The following is a 21,510-nucleotide window of genomic DNA, read 5'->3' as shown; positions in this document are numbered from 1 at the left end:
GTCTGCAGTTTGCAAAGTGAAAATGCCAGGGTAAATTACCTACCAGATTTCAGCACCTGGGTAACAGGCTGGTAATCGTTTTTTTTTTTTTTTTTTTTTTTTTTTTTAATAGACCATGCAATCCTTGAAGGTATATTCTAACTGAGCTGTTTTTGAAAGAATCTTGAAAGAAATGGCTGAACATGGTCGCAGAAGGATGTGGCCACAGTGCCAAAATACCATGAAAATCTTTAAAGCTAAGTTTAAAGACTTAGCTTTAAAGATAGCAGTCATGATCAGATCATGTGCCTCTTTTAGGAAATGGGCAGTAATTTGGGAGACAAACCCAGCTGTCAGTACAGTTCAGCTAATCAGGACCATGACCTGCTTACACAGCAGTCTGCATACAGGCCAATTAAAAAAAACAAAAACAAAAAAATTTAATCTTAACAGCTAAACAAAAAAAAAATCAAAATGAGAAAAAAAAATCAGAGCTGAGCATTAAAGCCTGCAGTCATAACGTACACAGCTGAGAGCAGGAAGTTAACAAGAGTTGATAATTAGCTCAAAGAAAGCCTGGCTATGTCAACTTGCTTCGTAGTACACCCCTCAGGTTTTGTTTCTTTTTTGTTTTATGAGGGAGAAGTTTTTTAGTTAAGATTTTACCCACAATTTTACGAGGTCAATTTGGTACGAACACTGTGTTCATTTGAGTTTTTAAGCCATGCATGTTTGAAAAAAATGTTTTAATGCTTGTCTTGCTGGAATTATGTCCCCAAAACTCACTGAAAACTATTCCATGTAATAACTGTGATCTATGCAACAGTAGGCGAGTGCTGCCTTTGTCATACAGATAATGCTTTAACAGAGTAGATGATCAATCTTGTATAGATGACTGAGATCAGTGATGCTGCTGTTGAGTAATTGTTTTTTTAGAGGGCTTCTTCATGTTTTTCATAGTCAAAGTAGGTGCTAGAGTGTAAAATAATGAAAAAGTATTTTTGCAGATATTTTATCAAGTAATTGTATGTTTTATTAGGAATGAGTGCAGAGTCTCTTGATGAATGTGAACCGGGTGAATCTGATGATTAAACAATCATATCACGACTTGAAAAAACAAAAAGGAAATTGTCCCTTGTTTTTTTTTTTCACACTCACCAGCTGAACACACAACAACTCAACAAACATCCACGTATAATCCCCATAAATCTGTCATTGTTAAACCATTCCAATTTATTTCTTCCATTGCCTAAAATATACATATTTCACAAATTATTACAACAAGGGATATTGCAGTGTTATGGCCCGATTCTGGTACCCATCATGTTTGTTTTTGGCCAATTAGAGCTCACTCGCTGCGTCCCCATTATGGCGTTAACACACACTCATCATGGCAAAAATTAACAGCAGAAAATTTACAAGGAAACAATCTGTGGTTCTGCTTGGTGTCACACCGACAGAGAAATGGTAATTATTACCGTTTATTTCACTTTGGTGAATTTGCCCACAGTGATTTAATATTCCTATAATCTGTTTGATGAGATTCCCCTTCAAGTTATAGTCATGATTCATTGAAGTCCTATTGAATCTAAATGAAATATACATTAGGAACAGCCCTCACTGTCATCGAAGCCACTGCTCAGAGCGAGGAAGCGTGAGTTACTGTTAAAGATACATATCTTATATATTATTTCCCCTTTGCTAAAATGACTTGGACGACTACTAACATTCTTAAAGAGTAAAACTGCAGTTTCTGGGTTGTAGTGAATACAACAAATGCAATTTTTTAACATCCAAGTCAGGTTACCTTCATGACCATGAATGTGCTCTAGGGATTTGGAAAAATAACTGTTGTTTTTTTTTAAGTAAACTGTACAACAACACAATAAAACTCCTGCAAAACAAAAAAAGTCACTTAAATCAAAAATGTTTTACATATATTTACAAAAAAAAGAACATTCAGTCCATTTAGAACAGCACAGCTAAAAGAAAAGACAAAGACGAGTGCTTCTGTCAGTGAGGTTCAAGCTCTGCAGTCATTAGAAGTCTAAGCCGAGGTTAAAGTTAGGATGAAGACAGAACAGAAGGACCGTGATGCTACCCAGAGACAGAGTGAGTCCTAAAATGTGTGACGCTGCAGAGACGGCTGTGGAGTGTTTGTAGGGCAGTTTCTGGAATGTACTAGAACAAACAAACAGTCTACTACACCCATGTGCATGTACGCACGCGCTCAGACACAAACACGTACTGAAACTTCTGTTACAATAAATGCCTATCAGAAAAAAAACAGCAGTAAAAGAAAAACAAAAGAGGTGATCACTGGAGAAAACTGAGTCCATTTTCAAACTGTAAAAAAAAAAAAAAAAAAAAAGAAGAAGAAGAGAAAAATCAAACACTTGGGACCGTTTAGCCTCCTTGGTGTCCCTCTGTTGCTCCAGCTCGTCCTGGTCAGTTCCCTATGATACACCGTGAGCCTTGTCCTCACATACTTTACTCGTTTTTCACCGATGCTGCGACTCTTGACCACACAATGGGGTTTAGGGGACTACATGTCAGAGGTGGGTGGTGATTGGCAAATGACGAAGAGTTCTTGTGTTAAAAATTCGGACTTTCACGTGGACTTCTGCCTATAGTGAAGCGTCAAGTCCCCTCCACTCTTCCAGATAAAATGTTTAACTGTTCGCAGGTCCATGTTGGGATCCAGAACCTGGATAAAAAAATAAACAATATAACTGTTAATACAGGGATTTGAGATACTCAATAAAGGATGTGTGTGATTATCCAGCTAAATGATCAAATACACTCCTAGTATTATTGGTCAGTTTAACTTATTATTAAAGTTTTATAAAAGGATGCACCATAGTATCAGTACGATATCGTTAATGGCTGATATTGGCTTGAGAAGTGAAAGATCAATATCTGCAGATATGAACATTTCTGCAGTTGTTTAGAACTGACATTTTAGCCATAAAAATCCACATATAATAGCTGTAAATATAGGCCATATAAACAAATATTTTAGTGGAGTTTTATGGTGGACTAACAGATCAAAATCAGCTGAAGTGTTTGTCTTTGGTCATCATCATTCTATTCACATTGAAGTGTGTTGTAAGGACTGAAATTTGTTAATTTGTACATCCTCAAACTTTAAATTGTGTATTTTAAGGACAAACGTTTTAGATCTAAACTACATTTAAACGTCAATACTATATCGACTAAAATTATCTTGTAAATGTCAGATATCGTCAAAAATCTAATATCGTGCATTCTTAGCTTGTATCAATGCAGGCTTGCAATCTTGGTCAAATTCTCAATATAACCTGTAAGACAGCTGTCCACCAAGTAGCTTCTATGGTTCTGGTTCATGGCTTCTGCCCTACTAGCATAATGATCTATGCCACTATCTAGCACCCTAGGCAACCACCTACACCTGATGGCACAGTTGTATATTTTTACTGATATATACGGCCAATACGTTGGAAGTAAATATCTGCAATATTTTTCACATCTGCTGATTTACCTTTTGAAGCTAATATATGCCAACCATATGGAGCTTCTCCACAGTAAATGTAAATAAATCAGTATGGGAAAGAAATGTGGTTCTTGAAAATCTTAACTGGTCATGGTCTTAATTAGCCAAACATCTTGCTCACCTGGTCTTGACACATTAGCTCAATCTTCTCCTCAGCTAGCATGGCCATGTCCTCCTCCTTCTCCTGCTCCCCGGGTTTATCGTTGGCCGAGGAGCTGGTCGTCTGCGACTCGTTGTCCAGGTTGATGATCTTCTCATAAACGTGCTCCATCACCTTCCTCACCTGGAGCATGTCACTGGCTGACAGACGGTCCCTGCAGATTACAACAGGTAAAAACAATCAGCTCTCAAAAGACTTGTGACAGATCTGTAATAGCTTTCTGTTGGATGTATTCATAGTAAAAGCAGAGTCAAAGTAAAAAGAGAACTCACTTCTTTAGAGTTTTTGCACCAGAGGAAGAGTGGGGCTGGAGGTAGAATGGGATTTTGTTGAACTTGGGCATATTTTTCTGGAACAGAACAGAAAATAAAACATGTAACTCGACAATCAAATGCTGATGGCACAGAGACGCTAAATGGACAAAACTTTTCAAATCTTATTTCTGATATGCAGTAGCAAAGAAAAGGTCTAAATATAAATGTAAATGTTGATTCAATGCCACTGGGCTGCTTCTGTTTCAGGGTCCTTCTGTCATTGATTTTGACTTACCAGAGGACAGATACATATTTCCAGGTTTCCCTTCTTTTTCATTTTGAACTGGCATTAGTAATGGTTAGTTCTATCATGTGTTGTTTAGAGCTACCTCAACTAGATTATTGGTACGGTCTGTAGTGTATTAAGATTAAACAAAACAAAGCCAAACAACAAAATGCAACATAAAAAGCAACACAGAAATGAATTAATATTCACATTTAGAGGCTTTTAAAAATAGAACGAAGAAGTTAAAGGGAGTGATAAGAAGTCAGCAGGTCTCTTTGCTCTTCATTTTAGTTGCTATTACAGGTAACTCTTCTTCATGTTTTGTTGTACCCACTTCTTCTTCATTCGTTGTTTACTTGTGGTTACAAACAGCTCAGAGTATTACCACCACTTGGAGTAGGTCGTGGATACTGTGACTAGGCCATGTTTATTCTCTGTTTAGACGCTACAGTCCAGATGTATTCATCATGACCAAACTGTGATGTCCAACCCATGATGGTTCAGGACAGATTGCTACACCTCTAGTTATGATGCCATTAGAGATGAAAGATAAGTGTATGAATTCTTTCACTCACATCTACAGTTATATCAATAACCCACTGTGGAACTGTCTCATTCAGCAGCATGGACTCGGTCTCTCCTCCCGAATCTCTACATAGCAACCTGCAGCACAAAACACACAAAATTAGAGGCACTGTAGAGGAACAAGAGGTTAAGTGATGTTACAGTTACAAAGTCATGACACAAGATCACATCACAAGCAGTTTCCTTAACTCACATGTAGCCAGAGTTAATACTGTACGAGACTTTATGAAGGATTACCTGAATAGAGTTCTGCCTCCTGCTTCACCAAAGATGACCGGCGTGTGTGGTGGCACTTGGAAATATCCATTTCCTTTCTGGACCCTGTTCTCCTGCTCTCCATTCACTATGGACGCACAAACTTACGGTAAGACTAAATAAATCAACTCCAGCATTTTTCCTGACTCTAGACTTTTTATACATTATTTTGGGGGGCTTTTCATGCCTTTATTGAGAAGACAGAGCAGTGGACAGGTTCAGAACCCTCCACACATTCAAGACCGACAGAGTCTCGTCCAGGCCAACTGTATTTGTAAGCCTGTGCCTGATTTACACCCATCATGTTCATGTAAGTTGTCTGTTAAAGGGAACTCTACATATTAAATCATACTGACCTTAATAGACTACATCAGTGTCCTTTATATGCATATTCTACAAAGAAACACTAGATCTCTACATTTTGGAGAAAATGTAAAAACAGATTTGAATGTGGTCTGCCATTTGTGTGCATTGCACTCCAGATAGTGTGGGCCCAGAGCCCAGGTTGGTAACCAACAACACAGACCTACATTACAGTAAATACTTCTTTATTGTCTTCTCAGTAAAACTATGACTATGAGTAAAAATAAAACAGTTTTAAGGATGACGCCCCATGGTGTGCTGCTTTGTATTTCATGAACAGTGTTTTCAGCTGGATAAAGGGTCTGTTGGATGGGTGGCCATACCCACATAATACCTACAGAGATCAGATTTATTCAGTTTAAGAAGGGCTGGGGGTAAAATCATCCTAACATCATCCTTACCGTGGTTCACCTCATTCTCTTCCTCATCCATTGGGTTGATACGAGTTCTGGGCCAGAACTCCAACAGAGCCTGAAGGAGCAGTCCACCCAGGTTCACTGCAGACATTGAAAGCAAATTAGAGGTTGTGCAGTACAAATTCAACTGATTTAACAGTTATTTGTATGCAAAACTTGATAGAGCAGTTATCTTACACTTTGGGTCAGATCCATCAGAGCTTGAAAACCCAGCATCCTTTGCAGACACCCAGGCAGCAAAGCAGTCACTCTCATCCAATGTGATTGTTAGCATCTATTTAAAAAACACACAACTTAGAGACTGCTTACAGTGGAAGAAATTCGGACATTGACATGGTTATTTCTTTTAAGAAAAAATATCTCTTTCAACCAGATATAGGACTTACCCCTGTTTTCAGATCTACAGAGAACCAGTTTGGCACATAGACCATCTTGAATCGCTTTTTAATCTCTTCATCAAACTCCACTTTACCCAAGTCTTCCCCTTTACAAGCCTAAGGAAAAAATGCACAAATTCGATAGAATCACCAGAGGAAAGGACTTGATTTGAAACACCCAAATCCTATTAGAAACAAAGGAAGATCACACTGGTCCATGGACCCACCAGTCATAGAGTCATTATGGGCCAATCAGAGGGACAAGAAAAATGAAGTTGTAAGCGTGCACAGCTCCAGTATTAACCCATACTCAACAGGAAACCACTGCCGCAGTGTATGAACAGTGGAGCTTGATGGGGATGAACGAAAAGGTCTTCTCTGCCAAGAGAAGCCATCAGTGTGGTTCTTTGCTCTTGTTTCAATAAAGAAATGCAGCACAATTATGACAAAACTGCCACTGTCCTAAAGCTACATCCAAGCTAATCGCTCCACCAGCAGCCTACCAGCTTACAGCACAACTACTAAACCCCAACCAACTCTTGCAAACTCATGCTGAAGCAGATTAGGAGAAGAGTGAAAACGTTTTATTCTTCATGTAAAGCTTTCAGTGCTCTTCTTTGCTCTTTATTTAATAAAGGAATTTGGTCTAGTTCAAATAAAACTAGCTACTTCTGAGCTAAACGCTGCACTAGTGGCTGCCATTGCTACCCTCTCCCAGTACAACTAAACTCCGCCCATAGCCTCATTCTCCTCAAATGATTGGTTAGATCTGTTTCCAGATTTGGCACAATTGTTTCAGACTGGAGCTCTGCAAGATGGATTTGCCTGATGACAGAATTGGAATCTGGCCAATCCATCCGCTTTGTAAGATTACTGAACTACAGCATGGAGTTTACCTTTAAGACGTCCCAAAAAGCCACATTATTGTTGGTATCTTTGGTGAGTATGTGTCTTTTGTCATTCAGAATGTGGCACTGTATGATACTGGCACCTCCTGCAAAAACAAAACAAAACCTCGTTGTTGTGAAAAGTTCAGACAGAAAGATTTAGAAAAAAATACTGGGGTTTAAAAAAAATCAGCTTTTTTACCCTTAATGACTTGCTCTGGCTGAGTACACAATGGTGTCAGAGGGGTAGTGCAATCGTTGTCGTACTCCCCTGATGATCTGAAGTTGTGCATTCCCTTTAGAGACTGCACACAGACACACACAGAGTATTCATTATCACAGATTATCCTGGATTTTTATAATCGCTTCCTCACTCTTCCGTCCAATCTAATAGCTGTGATTCATGTAATGTAATTATCTTTTGTGTATCACCCACAGCATCACAAAGCTGCTTTAAATTTTTACACAAATTACAGACAGATTAACGGTGAATGGCATTAGTCCACGCCACATGCAGGAGACATCCACTCTGTCTGAACTGTATATTTCAGTCGTTATGCTGACAAACGGTCGAGCAGTGATCTCAGAGGTGTCACGCATGCTTACCCATTTATTAACGGATGACTTGGTGGTAGAGACCCAGATTGCTGGAGGTGGGTCAGCAGATCTGTCCAGTTCCATCTGAGCAAAAAAGAAAAGACGGAAAAAGGTTGAGTGACTCCAAATGGTCGATGAGCACACAAATGACTGAGGACAATAAAGGGTTAATATTCAGAACAGTTCAATTCTTTACCTTAAAAAGAGGAACAATACGTGAACTTCTCTTTACATAAGCACTGGTACAACTAACATTTTCACAAACAACAATCTAACAAATCATTTTATTGTTTTTATCAGTTTAGACACTGTCACCAATTTGAAGTTGTCTGTTTATTTTCATTTTGTTTGTATAACCTGACAGTTTTAATCCCACTCTGTTAAAACTATGCTCTTGTGATCAATGTTTTAATATTTTTTATTTATCTTATTTTATTTTAATGTTGTTTTAATTGGTGCGCATTTATTTTATGATGTTAAGCACTTTGTAACAGTGTATTGAAAGTTAATATATAAATAAAATTATTATTATTATTATTATTATTATTCACAATCAACAATGACAATGAGCAGAGGCAGGCAGATTAAAATAGAAAATTAAAATGGGAGCAATAAAAATAAATACAGACAAAAAGAAACAACTGAGCGAGTACACTCACAAATGTAAACAAACACCATTTCAAAAGTTATAGTGATCATAATAAAAATGTTTCTAATAAAGACGCAACAAATTTTAAAACTTAATTTCAGTATTCAAGACTGTACTGCAGTGTGGAAATACACCAAAGAGAATTATATCCTTATTAAAATGTATCCTGGCTCCTTACTTTGAGCACCGGGGCTTTCTCCTCACAGATGAGCACACGGATGTCGGGGTTACGCAGGTCAGTGCAGTAGATTTTTTTGTCTCTGCCTCCTGAATAGACGTGTGTAAAGGCCTCGTTGACCTGCAGGGCCCAAACCCCTTCATCGTGAACCCTGTAGGTGGCGATACACCTCTGCTGGCCGAGTGACCATAGGCGGATGGTCCCGTCTGAGCTGCCTGACAGACACTGTGGAAGAGGACAGAGGATTTAGCAAGCTGCCACTGCTGAGTATTTTTAGGACTAATATGACACATTTTAACCATTAATGTAACTTTTTATACCAAATATATCTGTAAACCCTCACACCTCATGGGACACCCACTAAGGGATACTGTATGTAGACATAATGGTGGAGTTTCTTTGCAAGTGTAGTTTTCAAGGAGAATCAACAAATATTCAAAAAGCAAAGAAAAGACCTTGTTTGGTGCAAAATGGCTCAAAGAAATAAGAAGTCAACTTTGGGATGCATATCTGAATTAAGATCAGCCCTATGAACGGCGGCACTCAAATCATAGGGAAGGGTGGGGGGAGTGCTGGAGGTCAATGGAAGGTTTTGTTTTGGTTTGAGAGGCTGGCGCTAATGTGCCACATCAATTCAGAAACATATTTATTTATCTACCTGAGTGCCATCCCGATTCAGCAGCAATGACTTGACATTGTCTGTGTGACCTTTTAGCTTCATCAGTTTCGCACATGTTCGAGGATCCCACACTCTCAGAACCTGGAGGAAGAGGGAACAAACAGTGTGAAGACAAGCTCTTCTTTGCTGCTTTAACATGCCACCTGACAATGAAGCAATGAAACAGTACATTCAAGAGATTTCAGGTATCTTTAACAGCTCTTGTAACCAAGTTTGCATTGTGTGCAGCATAATTTAATTCAACACATGAAATTGTCGTGGGAGAAACTGAGCAGGCAGGTGTGCAATGGGAGAGGTTTGAAAAACATAAATCTCAAGAGAGGCAAAAGGCTATGATGGAATCAGATGTACCATCTATAGAATAAGGTAGATATGAAACAAGGATTTCACAATTTCAGAAATTTTAACTTAGATATGATACAGTAATAATAAAACAACAAAGACACCTATTTTAAAACTATGGCAACAAAAAAAGCGTTTCTAGGCTCCTTTAATTTGTATTTCATCCATCTCTTTCTGGGGGACCCCAAAGCATTCCCACACCAGACAGGATAATCTCTCCAGTGCATTCTGGGTCTTCCCTGAGGTCTCGTCCCAGTTGGACGTGCCCTGAAGACCTCCAAAGGGAGGTGCCCGGTAGGCATCCTGATAAGATGCCTGGACCTCTTGATCTGGCTCCTTTCAACAAAAAGGAGCAGCAGCTTTACTCCTAGTTCTCTCCTGATGTATGAGCTCCTCATTCTATCTCTATGACTGAGCCCAGCCACCCCTCTGAGAAAACTCATTCCAGGAGCTTGTATCTGCAATCTCATTCATTCAGTCATTTCCCAGAGTTCATATCCATAGGTTAGGGTAGGGAGGTAGACTGAAAGCTTTGCCTTAGCTCCTTCTTCACCACAGCAGACCAGCACAACACCTGCAGTACCACTGACTCTGCACCAATCTGCCTGTCAATCTCACACTCCCTTTAATCCATGAACAAGACTACCAGATACTTGAACTCCTTTACCTGAGGCAGAGACTAACCCCAGACTTCCACTGCGCTGCAGTTTGACTGTGCCTCAATGCCTTCATCACCCTCTGACTGTGTTTTCAGTGCAGCACAGAGCAGTGCCACCAGACTGAGGACTTCACACAGTAATTACAGAATCACAAACATAACAAACACATGTGAAGCTATTGTTCTGAACTGCAGGAGTTGGAGATGTGTGGACCTGCTTGGTTTTGGGCTGGGTTTTGGCAACATCCCATTATGACGTTTTGTCTATGTAGTAGGGTGAAATACAATCTGGCATAATTCTGGCATCAATACAGAGTATTTTATTCTGGAATTTAACCTGCAATTTTAATTGGGTTTCAACACACTTCTTTCCTTTTACTTTTTGCATCTGGCAAAAATAAGGTACTGCATATTTGCTGCAGAGGGCTCTGAACTGCCAGAGCTCTGATGGAGCAAATACGTACAGCAATGGAGCCAATGGAAGCACTCTCATCGACTAAAACTAAAACCTATCTGCTCCATTGTCGGGACAGAGCCGAGACGGACTGAACATGTATCTGGTGAAATTCAGAGTCACCCCCCACCCGGAGGGAGCAATCCCCCGGAAGAGAACTTGGAGGTCCTGTCCCTCATCCCAAATTTTTTTATTTATTCACCAAAACCAGGAAGCACACTGTCTAAATTTCATAATGGCATCACATTTTTTTGTCTCTTTTTCATTAGATCTATCTTTAAGAGAAATAAATGCAACTGTTGCATCTCTCTAAAATGCTTTAACGGCTTAAGAATCACCAGTAAATGCTAACTTTTGAATTCTGTTTTGCTAGCAGCAGGGACTAGAGAAAATGGCTGTGAATCTGTTTATCCTTTTAATAAAATTTATCAGCAAACAAAGGTTGTATAGTTATACCACGAATGGAATCCAAAAGTATCAAAGAACACAATAATTAGACAAACTCAAGAAGACGCTGACAAATTAAGGATCTCTCTCTTCTCTTTCTCCTTGAAGGCCTTTGTGTTGGGTAGCAATTGTCTCTGGATGCCTCAGTTGTATTTGTAACCTTGAAATTCTGTAAATAAACCCCCAAACAATCAAAAAGAATACCTTACACCATCTTGATAGACCACTACCACAGTCAGATTCAGTGGAGGATGATTTTGAAAATTTGGAGCCCTAAACAGCCTCCTGCTGCCTGAAGATAACTCCACAAAGAAAATATGTGACTCATAAGAAAAGAAGGGTAACTTGCCCTTGTTTTATTCTTTTATAAACTACACTTCTAAAATACAGATTCTGTCATTAAAACAGCAATAAATCACAAACTCTTTATGTATGGAAAGGCAATATAACTAGAATGCACATGTGAAATCCTGACAGCACACAACAATAAAACAATAGATTAAATGTGCTACAACAATCCATTAAACGAGCACAAGTCATTCATATATATTAACTAAAGTGTAAGATAACATGAAAACAGGACATGAGCAATGCTTTGCTCTAGGTTTGCAAACTATAAAGATTATTTATGTGAGGTTTATGCGAATGTTACACATATAAAATTCCAAACCTTTTCTGTGGATCCAGATACAATGACTGTTCCCATCTGGTTCATTGCCAGACTATAGATTGAGTCTTTGTTCCCGCTGAGTGACGAGGCTGCAGGAGACAAATCACAGTGAGTACACTGAGCTTAAAGTGTATACAGGACCACTGACAGGCTTAGGGAAAACAAACAATACTTACTGGTGACAGTGTTGTTGGAAGCAGTGAGTGCTGTTAGTGTGTTCACATCCCAAAGGAAGATCTGCCGGTCCAGACCTGCTGAAGCCACAAGCTCCTTGTCTTTAGCGTAGGCCAGAGCTTTCACGTAGTCCTTGTGTGTTCGTAACGTCGACATGCAGAAGCCTTTGTGTGCGTTCCATACTTTGACTGTTGTATCTGATGATGCAGATATCACTGATGATGGAAAACAGAATCGTATTAGGTGCTGATCAGCACTCACATAGTAAAAACTAGCTACTACGATCGATAAACTTACAAGTTTTTCCATTGCAGCAGAGAACTATGTCATTGACCCAGTCTGTGTGATGCTCCATTGAGGCAATGTATGGGTCCTGCTGCAGTAACAGAGAAAACATGTTTGAACAATCGCTCTCATTTTTTGGCATATTTTAAGTTTTAAAGGACTACCCAAACAGCTCATATATGAAGAAAACTGTTTAGTTATTCAGCAAAAAGCTGCAATTTACAAAAAAACTTGATATCCGTGTTCAAATCAAGTTCCTGTTGTCATTGCCATAAAAATAACACATTGCTCTGACAATGTGTTACAGCGAGATAGTCAAAGCGTGAAGTTTTTTTGATCAGAACGGAAGAAGAGTCTGAAAGCCTGCTCTGCAGCTTCACATTTCCAAATAGATTTGCTCTGCATGTTCTCACCTTTGAATGTCCACTACTACTCCTACTATGCTATTGACCTTAATAAGTTAACTCCCTGCTGTTGTGTATCAAAATAAAATTCCTTTTGGTGCTGAGACAAAGATTTCACAGCCTACCAAGTAAATGAAGGAATAGTTCATTTAATACATTGCATGAGGGAAGAACAACTGAACATTGTATTGTGTCTCAACAATGGCATCAAAACACAACAGCATTTATATGCAGTCATGTGATAAACCTTTGGGTATGTAGGGCACCAAGGATTTGCCAGAGGGCCTGATATGCCACAACCCAAGGGTGGAGGGGGGTGGGGGATGGTCAGAGTCATGCTGACACACGTGTGTTACTTGCCAGCAAAGGTCAAGCTCAACCACATTTTTATTTTCTCTAGGCCTTTTCAACCCTAGTAATACACCCGGATACCACCAGTGGTTTTCAGACCTTTGGGACATCCAAAGCACGTCCAGGGGCTCCTGGCAACCCCTGTACCTGCCTGGACAGTACCCTAGGCCTTGCTTACTTGCCACATCCACCCCTTACTCCACCCTAAAGATGTAAACTTTTTTTTTTTATCTAATTATTTTTCTATGCTCCTGGTAATATGCAAGGACATCCAGAGCACAACCTGGGTTGTGTCCACCCTCCTTCTTGCCTGATGGTGCCCTCAAGTGGGCTGACTCACTATTATACACCTTACTTCAGCCTCAATTTTTGGCCCAAACACACCTAAAAGTTTTCACAGTGCTGTATACAATGTGCAAAAAAGAAAGAAAATGTGCAAAACACAGCACATAAGTATCTGTGACCTCCCATTTTAAGTACAGGAAACTCCACTGTGTGTGTTGAACACGCTAAAGTATTTTTATAGTCACCATTTTTAAAATCTTAGTATTCTTGTCTAGTTTATTACTACACCCAAGATCATGCCACTGCCTCTATAATTATGCAATCAATACACCATCTACCCCTTGAACTTAACGGTACCTGTTCAATAACAATATTTTTCTCAGCACCTTTGCTCTTCTGCATTGCACTAGTGCACAGCTGCATCATCTCTATAACTGTAGGTGGTGTGTTTCTATGTGTTAATACTTTTGATAGATATTTTTACCCACAGGTAAGGCTGGGTGATATGGGCCTGACCTAAAGCTGAATAGTTATACATTATGCATATCTTGATTAGGGCTGAATGATATTGGAGAAAAAAAAACTGACACTGCAATATTTTCTTTCTTTGATATATACGGCAACTTTTTTACACGAACCAGTGGCGCCTTTTATGCACATTAATTAAATTTCAACCCAATTTTTAAACTTTCGTTGTTAGAGTAATTTTCAGATATCAAATATCACACACTGCACAGACCTCTGACAGCAGCTCAGACACACAACCAAACAAAAGATGGACACAGACCCGGAAGAGGAAAGAGGAGAGAGAAAACAAGTGGACAGAGAAACTAATTTCTTTCTCAACTTTACAAATAAACGTTACTTAAATGTTATCGACCACTTCTAACAACGTTCAAAGTTACACTTAGCCGACCTGACCAGGCCTATGTGTGTCATGTATTATTTAATGAACACTCACAGAGTCATGCTGCTGTGGCTCCCACACACAGCAGTCCACACCAGGAGCTGTAAAGCGAACAACTGTCACTTCCATGCTGTTAACAGACTACATATTAATGAACATCAGGATAAGGTGCTGTTGATAGCAGGATATACTCATGTAAGACTGGCCCTGCGAAATCAAGCATCTGCCTCTATCAATTAGGCCTGTGTATCTGCAGCAGTATCACTTGAAGCCTGAACGTACAGGCAGGGGACACACAGACTCTGCATGCGTAATCCTTAGTTCTCTGACTATTGATGGTGATTTTAGACAGACTTAAATGTAGGTTATATTATTAATGAAACTGAGAAAACTTGCAGTTTTGGTTTTCATTCAACAACACAGAAGTGACAGCCTGACATGACTCAGGTCATGTGACTAACATCACACAGCCTGTGATATGACTATTGCTCAAGCACAAATTGCCACTATGGTTATAAAACTACAACTGTTAGCCTTTTGGTTATGTATGTGTGTATGGAAGCTTTTGTCCTTAGTGCAGGTGGCCCAGGTTTGAGTCCAGCCTGTGACTCTTTTACCCAGAATATTATTCGCCACACTCCCTTCCCAGTGTCCAGCTCTATCTAAGGTCCTATCCTTGCTGAATGAAGGCACAGGAGCCAAAAGGAAACGTTACTTACGGCCCCTGTTTAAAGAGTTACTGGTTTAAATTAATTCAAAAACTCACTTCTAATTCAAATCCACATTAGCCAAATGCAAAAGGTCACACAGGCACTTAAACATTTAGAGCCATAATGTAAACATGCTCATGAAAAATTCCATTAAGTCAACTACCTGGCTGTGAAAAAATAAATAACAATGGTAATTGAATGAAATGAAATGAAATATTTAGGAAATCCTTTATTTAGCAAGACAAATGTAGCTAATTCAGATATATTATCTTGAGTTAAATATGCTTATTGCGTCACTGGTTCTCATCGTAAACATTTTTTTAAACCAACTTCAACACAAACTATAATGATATAAAGCAATACTGTCCTACCTAAAAACCTCTAAAAGTGCATTTAAATATCTTAAAATCTCGATATCTTTCCCAGCCCAATTCACAAGCCTGTATACAAAGTTTTGTGCTTAAGTGTTTTTTTTAAATTACTTGTCCTTGTTGTAAGTGTAGTATAAATTTGTTTGTCAGTACAGTGAGCAGACCAAAACTGAAGTCAAATTCCCTGCACATGCCTACATACTTGGCAGGTAAAACAGATTCTGATTCTCTGCAGAATTTTATATCTGGATCATTTTACATGTGGGGACTTGCATGGAGAGGCAATGCTATTTTTGAGTAAAAACGCCATCCTAAATAAACGTATTTATGTTGTTAAAAGGGAAAATAAAAAACAAACTATTGAATAAAAGTAATTTCTGTAAGAAATCGTAATTGGAACTTAGCATATTACTCTAATGACAATAACTGCCATTTAAGAACTGAGCCAAAGCAAACAAGTGAGAAAATAAGGAGTCCTACTTTGTGCTGGTAGACGCTCCATATCCGGATAATAGAGTCCCTCCCAGCCGTGAAGAGCCGGTTCAGCGCGGGGTCCAGCTGGAGCGCATTCACCCCGTTTCGGTTGTATTTCTCCACCTCATCTCTAATGACATAGGACACCTGAAAAATAAAAACACATATATGAGTGCTGAGGCCAGTGCTCTCCCTCGACCACTTCCTATAATATTTATTTACTTTGTCACAACACACCCACTTCCTCGTGCGCGTTCGACACTGTAACGGTTAACTGTCCTGCAGTTACACAGTAAGAACATGGAGAGGTAGCTAATAAAATATGTCGCATATTTTAACGCAGAACTCTACTTTAACTCACCTTGATAGTGGACATACTGAATAATAACAACGCCCTTAACACGTAGTAGCAATGTGTACTGGAAGTGTGCACGACAGAACCACCGAGACAGGTACGTTTCCCCAGCAATTAGACCGAGCCCAGAGTCAGTTAGCTAAGCTAACATTAACGGTGTAAGTTGAAAAATGCTTCCAAGACATTTAATGCATAATTCATACGAATTAATCAGTTTAGTTACTATGTCATGATCTACTATCAAAGTTCCTGTATAACATAAATATACAACACCATGTCCTCATTCAGACGTCAGCGTTAGCGGGGGATGCTAAAATTTAGCTATCGCAAGCTAAGCTAGCTCGGTTAGCCGGCTTGAGTCATGACTCATAACAGCAATACTGCCCTTTGAGGACGGTTTCTCCTATCCGTGAAGTATCCGTTAAACAATAACTACAGTTGCAGACCCTAATGTTGCCGTTGCCAGAGACTTAGCAACCATGCAACTGTTACAATTTACCTGTACTTTCCTCCGCCCAGCAGCATTTTGCCTGTGATGCGTGGCCATCTTGCATGTTGACAGTCAATTCATGTGATGCTACATCCGGAAAAAAGAAAACATATTTTACCGAGCTTTATGGGTAATGTGGTTTTAATTCTGTGCCTAAGTTTACCTGAAGGGAGGGCATCTCTCTTCAACAAGTAACCATTTTTAGGCTGGATAAGGTCCTGGATAACCAGAGAACTCTCAAATTATTCTTCTTTTGTAGACATCTTTATTCTCCACAGACATGAGCTTTTGTTTGGAATGTATTTTTAGTTTTTCCCACTTGGGATTAGTAGGACCTGCTAAGTTTAAAAGCTCAACCTTGTCTTTAAATATTTAGTTATTGTTTAGGCAAAGCAAGAACAAACTTCCACAAAAAGTTCTGCATTTATTGGAATTTTTCTTTTCCATAATCCGCACAATTTCTCTAAAAGTTCAAAAAAACAACAGTCTTGAATTTCTGTGAAAATTATTTCACATTTTTAAGGTATCCCATAAAAAATATCCCGAAATTTCTTCAAATATTCCCCAAATGTATCACTAAAACTTTATCACAAAGCCTAAACATGCAAATAAAAAAAAAATCCCCAAAATTCCAGGTAAATGTGTGAAAATTTTGAAGCAAATCCCCCCTACATTTTCTCATTAAGTTTCCCAAATTTACAAATGCATTCCCAAAATTCCATAAAAATTATAGAAAACTCCCCTAACCATCCATAAAACTTCCATGAATATTGTTGAAAAGTTCAAAGGACAATTCCCATCCTAAATAGTACCAAAAAAGATAAAATACATTTCCAAAAGTTCCATAATAATTTAGAAGTTTGCAAAATCCTAAAGACAAATATAAAGAGAAGTAATGGATGTCCTGAATTTATTGGAATTTTTTTCCTTTCAAAATCCACACAATTTCCCCAATATTTCAGAGAAATTGTCAATTTTTTTTAATCTTAAAATGACTTCAAAATACCCCATAAAAAAATCTTCAAATCCTACCCAGTCGTTTCATTGAAACTTTAAAAATAAGTTTAAATATTCCAAAAAGAAAAAGCAAATTACCAAGAGTTCCTGAAAAAAATGAAGCTAATCACACAAATTTCCATGATAATATGTATAAAAATAAAAGCAACCCCCCCCCCCCCAAAAAAAAATTCAAATCAACCTCCCCAAAATTACAAATACATTTCAGAAATTTACATGAAAATGCCTAAAAATTTCCAAAGTCTCTCAGATATAGAAATGAAATCATAAATATCCATGAAAATGACCCAAAAATTTATCAAATTGAAACTTGAGATGAAACTTCTTCCCCAAATTGCAAGAAAATGCAGAAAATTACAAGAAAATCCCCCCAAATGATAAATACATTTCACAAATTTCCATCAAAATACATAGAAATTTCCAAACTCCCTCAGATATAAAAAAAAAAGTTCTAAATATCCGTGAAAATAACAAAAAAAAATCATCAAATTGAAACGTGAGACATTGAAACTTCTCTCCCAAATTGCAAGAAAATGCAGAAAATTCCAGGAAAATCCCCCCAAATAATAAATACATTTCACATATTTCCATGAAAACACCTTAAAATTTCCAGATAAATTCCAAACAATAAGAAAAAATTTTAATGCAAATGACCAAAAAAACAAAGGTTTCACATTTTCTCCCAAAGTTCAAATGAAACTTACCAAAGAACAAAAAATATTTCCCCCAAATTTCCATGAAATTACTTGAAGTTTCCAATCAAATGCCCTTATATTTCCATGTAATTCCTGAAATTTTCAAAGCAAATTCCTCCAACATTTCAAGCAAATTACTTAAACTTCAACAGTTATGTCAAAAAATTCTGATAGCAGAAATGATTACTATGTTGATGGAAAGTCAAAATGCGATGCCTTCACTTGTACACGTGTGGTCAGGAGGTTAAAGCAAGAGTAACTACATGGATGATAATTAAATTAATCTGTAGAAAACTACCCTGGGCATCCAACTAAATGGGTCATAATGGCTTTAACTGTGCAGTCATGTTCAGATAAAATAACATACTATCATGCACACATTTAGCAGTAAGCGTTAGAATGTTAATTTTCTTGTTTCATCAAAGCTGCTATGTCAAAAAGGGAAAATACTTAAAACAAGGGGATAACATTGAAAATCTAAACTGGCTGTATTTGCATGCTTAGATCAATTGATCATTAAGATAACAGAGACTGTGGGTTTTTTTTTTAACACAGGTCTATTTACCAATTTTAACATTTTACCAATCAAATAGATGTTTTGTTTTGTTTTTTTTTTAACAAGGATCTCTCTCTTAAGCTGCCTTCTGTTTTTCTTTGGATGCTTTTGTGCTGGGTAGTGAAAGCTCTTGAGATGCCTCAGTAGTATTTGTAGCCTTGAAATTGTACAAATAAGCTTCAGTGGAATGAGAAAGAGTTCTTTCCACTATCACTAATACATAAGGTCTCTTTGGCCCAGTGGAGCCACCTGAAGGCAATGTTTCTAAAACCTCAACACAGAAAACAATTTATATAATGACTCAACAGAAAGGAAGATAAACGTCACAACTTAGCACTTTCTTACATTGATGAATATGAAAGGCAACTCCAAATTTTTCTCAAAAATAACAATATATTAGTCGTGTTGAAATACAGACAGTTATCCTTGTAGTGCACATCAAAGTCAAAGTCAAAGTATCTTTATTGGGAGAAATTTGTCTTGGGCAGAGGGGTCTGCTGCACAGACAACACATTCAGCTCATTTGGCACATTTAACTCATGCATCCAGAATTGGTCAGAGAACAACCAAATAACATGATAAATAAAATAAATAAAAATACATCAAATTACATAGTCAACAGGATCAGATAAAAAGTGCATACTAGCATCTCAGTGCAAATTCAGCATCACATGACCTCAGACTCTCATTCTGTCCATCCTGAGCAGTCTGCTCATTTATGAGCTTCACTGACAGTGGGATGAACGAGTGTTTGTATCTGTTGTGTTTACATAGAGAAACTCTGTACCTCCTGCCTGAGTTAAGTAAAACATATTCAGAATGCAGTACATGAGACGTATCAGATAAAATACTGTCTGCAAGTCTTAGGGTTGTTTGCTCAAACAAGTCTTGAGGAGTTACAGGTGGTGCCATACCAATGATTTTGCCTGCAGTTTTCGTCAGATTTAGTATTTGAGTTTTTAATTTAACAGTTAAGTTGCCGAACCAGCTGGAAATACCGTACCGTAACACAGACTCAATAGTTCCTCTGTAGAAAATCAACATAATATTCCTACACACACCAAACACTCTGAGTCCATGGAGAAATACCATGCACTGGTGGATTCGGGCACAAACATTTGCTACTTGTGTGTGCCAACTTAAGTTGTTATCAATGTGAACCCCCCGATACATGTGGAATGCTTAGAGCATAAACAATCAAACAGTTTTAACACTGAATGAAAGACTGACTTTTTGAGTATCTACCACTGAAGCAGTTGAAGTAACTACGCCATAGTACTGAAAATTACACTCTAACATACCTCATGAACTCTCAGAGAAAAGACAAAATGCAGTCAAATAGTGTCTGTTTCACCATGCAACACTCACGCTCAAAAGGCAAGCAAACTCCTGTAATTGTTTACTTGCCATTTCAAGTGTCAGCAGAAACACAAAGACAAACAAAAACAAATGAAAACAGATAAATTAAAGTAAAATCATATACTAAAATTGGAGGTAAGCTAATTTCTCACAGTTGTCTCATTTAGTAGTATGATTATTACATAATAGGGCAGAATGAATGAATGAAAAACTTCAAAATTATCCCCCCAAACATTGTCTCAAATTTCCATGAAAATAGCAAAAAAAAAAGTTCAAAACAAATAGCCCAAAAGTTAAACTCTACAGAAAATTAAAAAAATACATCCTAAAAATTCCCATTAAAAAATATCTGAAAATTTCTGAGCAAATCCTTCTAAACATCCAAACAAATCCTCCAGAGGTGGAAAGTGACGGTAATAATGAGAAAGGTATTAGGTATCCAACGTTCTGTATTTGAGTATTATATTTCACTGAGAGATTTTTTTTTCTTTCTTAAATTGCTGCCTAGAGTATATTGGTATATTTACCAGAGTTAACTCGCTCAGTGTCTTCTGAGTCAGCATGTGCAAAAATGAGGGCCACTAGAGGGCGCACTAACATACCAACACCGCCCAAACCCACCACCTTAATCTATGGAAACTCAGTAAAGAAGCTGACAGCTTGTGCTTGCCATGACCTTTAAGGATTTAAATTAAATGTTGTGTAGCTGTACCATTAATCAGTCCAATCCCTGATCAAAACAAACACGCAAAAGTTCACATTTGTTTTTGTTTTCTTTTTAATTAACTCGCAGTCTGCGTGCATGTTACAATCTACAGAAAAACTCAACCTTGACTCCAGGTTGTTACAGGCTAATACTTGAATTAATGGCATCGCACGATTTGCACAGTAAAACAGCTTACAAGTGGACGAAAAAGTCTTTCTCGCACAGGACTGTGGGTAAAGTAATTACGCTGGCTTCCTTGTACGTATATCATTTTGTTTTTTTTTATATTCTGTACGTCGGCTGTCTCCCTACATCTCTGTCATATTGTAGTGCTACATGGGGCCGCTATAGGAGAGCTAATCCTCTGTGGTCCAGCAGCTTCCTCCCTCCCTCGCGCTCTTGCTGAAGGGCAAATCGAGGTGCTCCTCTCCTCTCCCCACGCGCGCGCAGAGCAGCATCCTCTGCAAGCTCTACGGCTCGCGACCTCACCTCTGTGGGATGAACGCGGAAGAGCACCTCGGCTGGACGGGAAGAGGACAACTTGTTCGTCGCACCTGTGGCAGGTTTCAAAATGTCCAGCGTAAGGTGATTACACGACTGGAA

At 38.3% G+C, this 21,510-nt stretch overlaps 1 protein-coding gene across 2 annotated transcripts; it reads right to left on the bottom strand.

Moving 5' to 3' along the window:
- Positions 1-78: 78 nt before the first annotated feature.
- LOC121520516 (WD repeat-containing protein 48) lies at positions 79-16,639 on the bottom strand. Of its 2 annotated transcripts, none has more exons than XM_041803999.1 (18): positions 16,584-16,639; positions 15,736-15,876; positions 12,240-12,318; positions 11,945-12,157; positions 11,769-11,857; positions 9,177-9,278; positions 8,519-8,743; positions 7,701-7,775; positions 7,297-7,399; positions 7,104-7,201; positions 6,217-6,324; positions 6,008-6,104; positions 5,816-5,911; positions 5,034-5,139; positions 4,787-4,874; positions 3,944-4,020; positions 3,633-3,825; positions 79-2,686 (listed from the first exon to the last, which is right to left on the bottom strand). In XM_041803999.1, exons 1-18 carry the CDS (start codon positions 16,629-16,631, stop codon positions 2,591-2,593), a joined length of 2,034 nt encoding a protein of 677 aa, XP_041659933.1. In that variant the 5' UTR covers positions 16,632-16,639; the 3' UTR covers positions 79-2,590. The 2 variants fall into 2 exon arrangements, with proteins under 2 accessions (XP_041659933.1, XP_041659934.1); XM_041804000.1 differs by having other exon boundaries at positions 12,240-12,315.
- Between the last annotated feature and the right edge of the window lie 4,871 nt (positions 16,640-21,510).

This window comes from Cheilinus undulatus, linkage group 13 (assembly GCF_018320785.1).
Source record: "Cheilinus undulatus linkage group 13, ASM1832078v1, whole genome shotgun sequence".
In the NCBI taxonomy this organism is placed as follows: Eukaryota; Metazoa; Chordata; class Actinopteri; order Labriformes; family Labridae; genus Cheilinus; species Cheilinus undulatus.
Note: the sequence above shows the minus strand (reverse complement) of the source record. Positions and strands in the feature narration are given on the sequence as shown.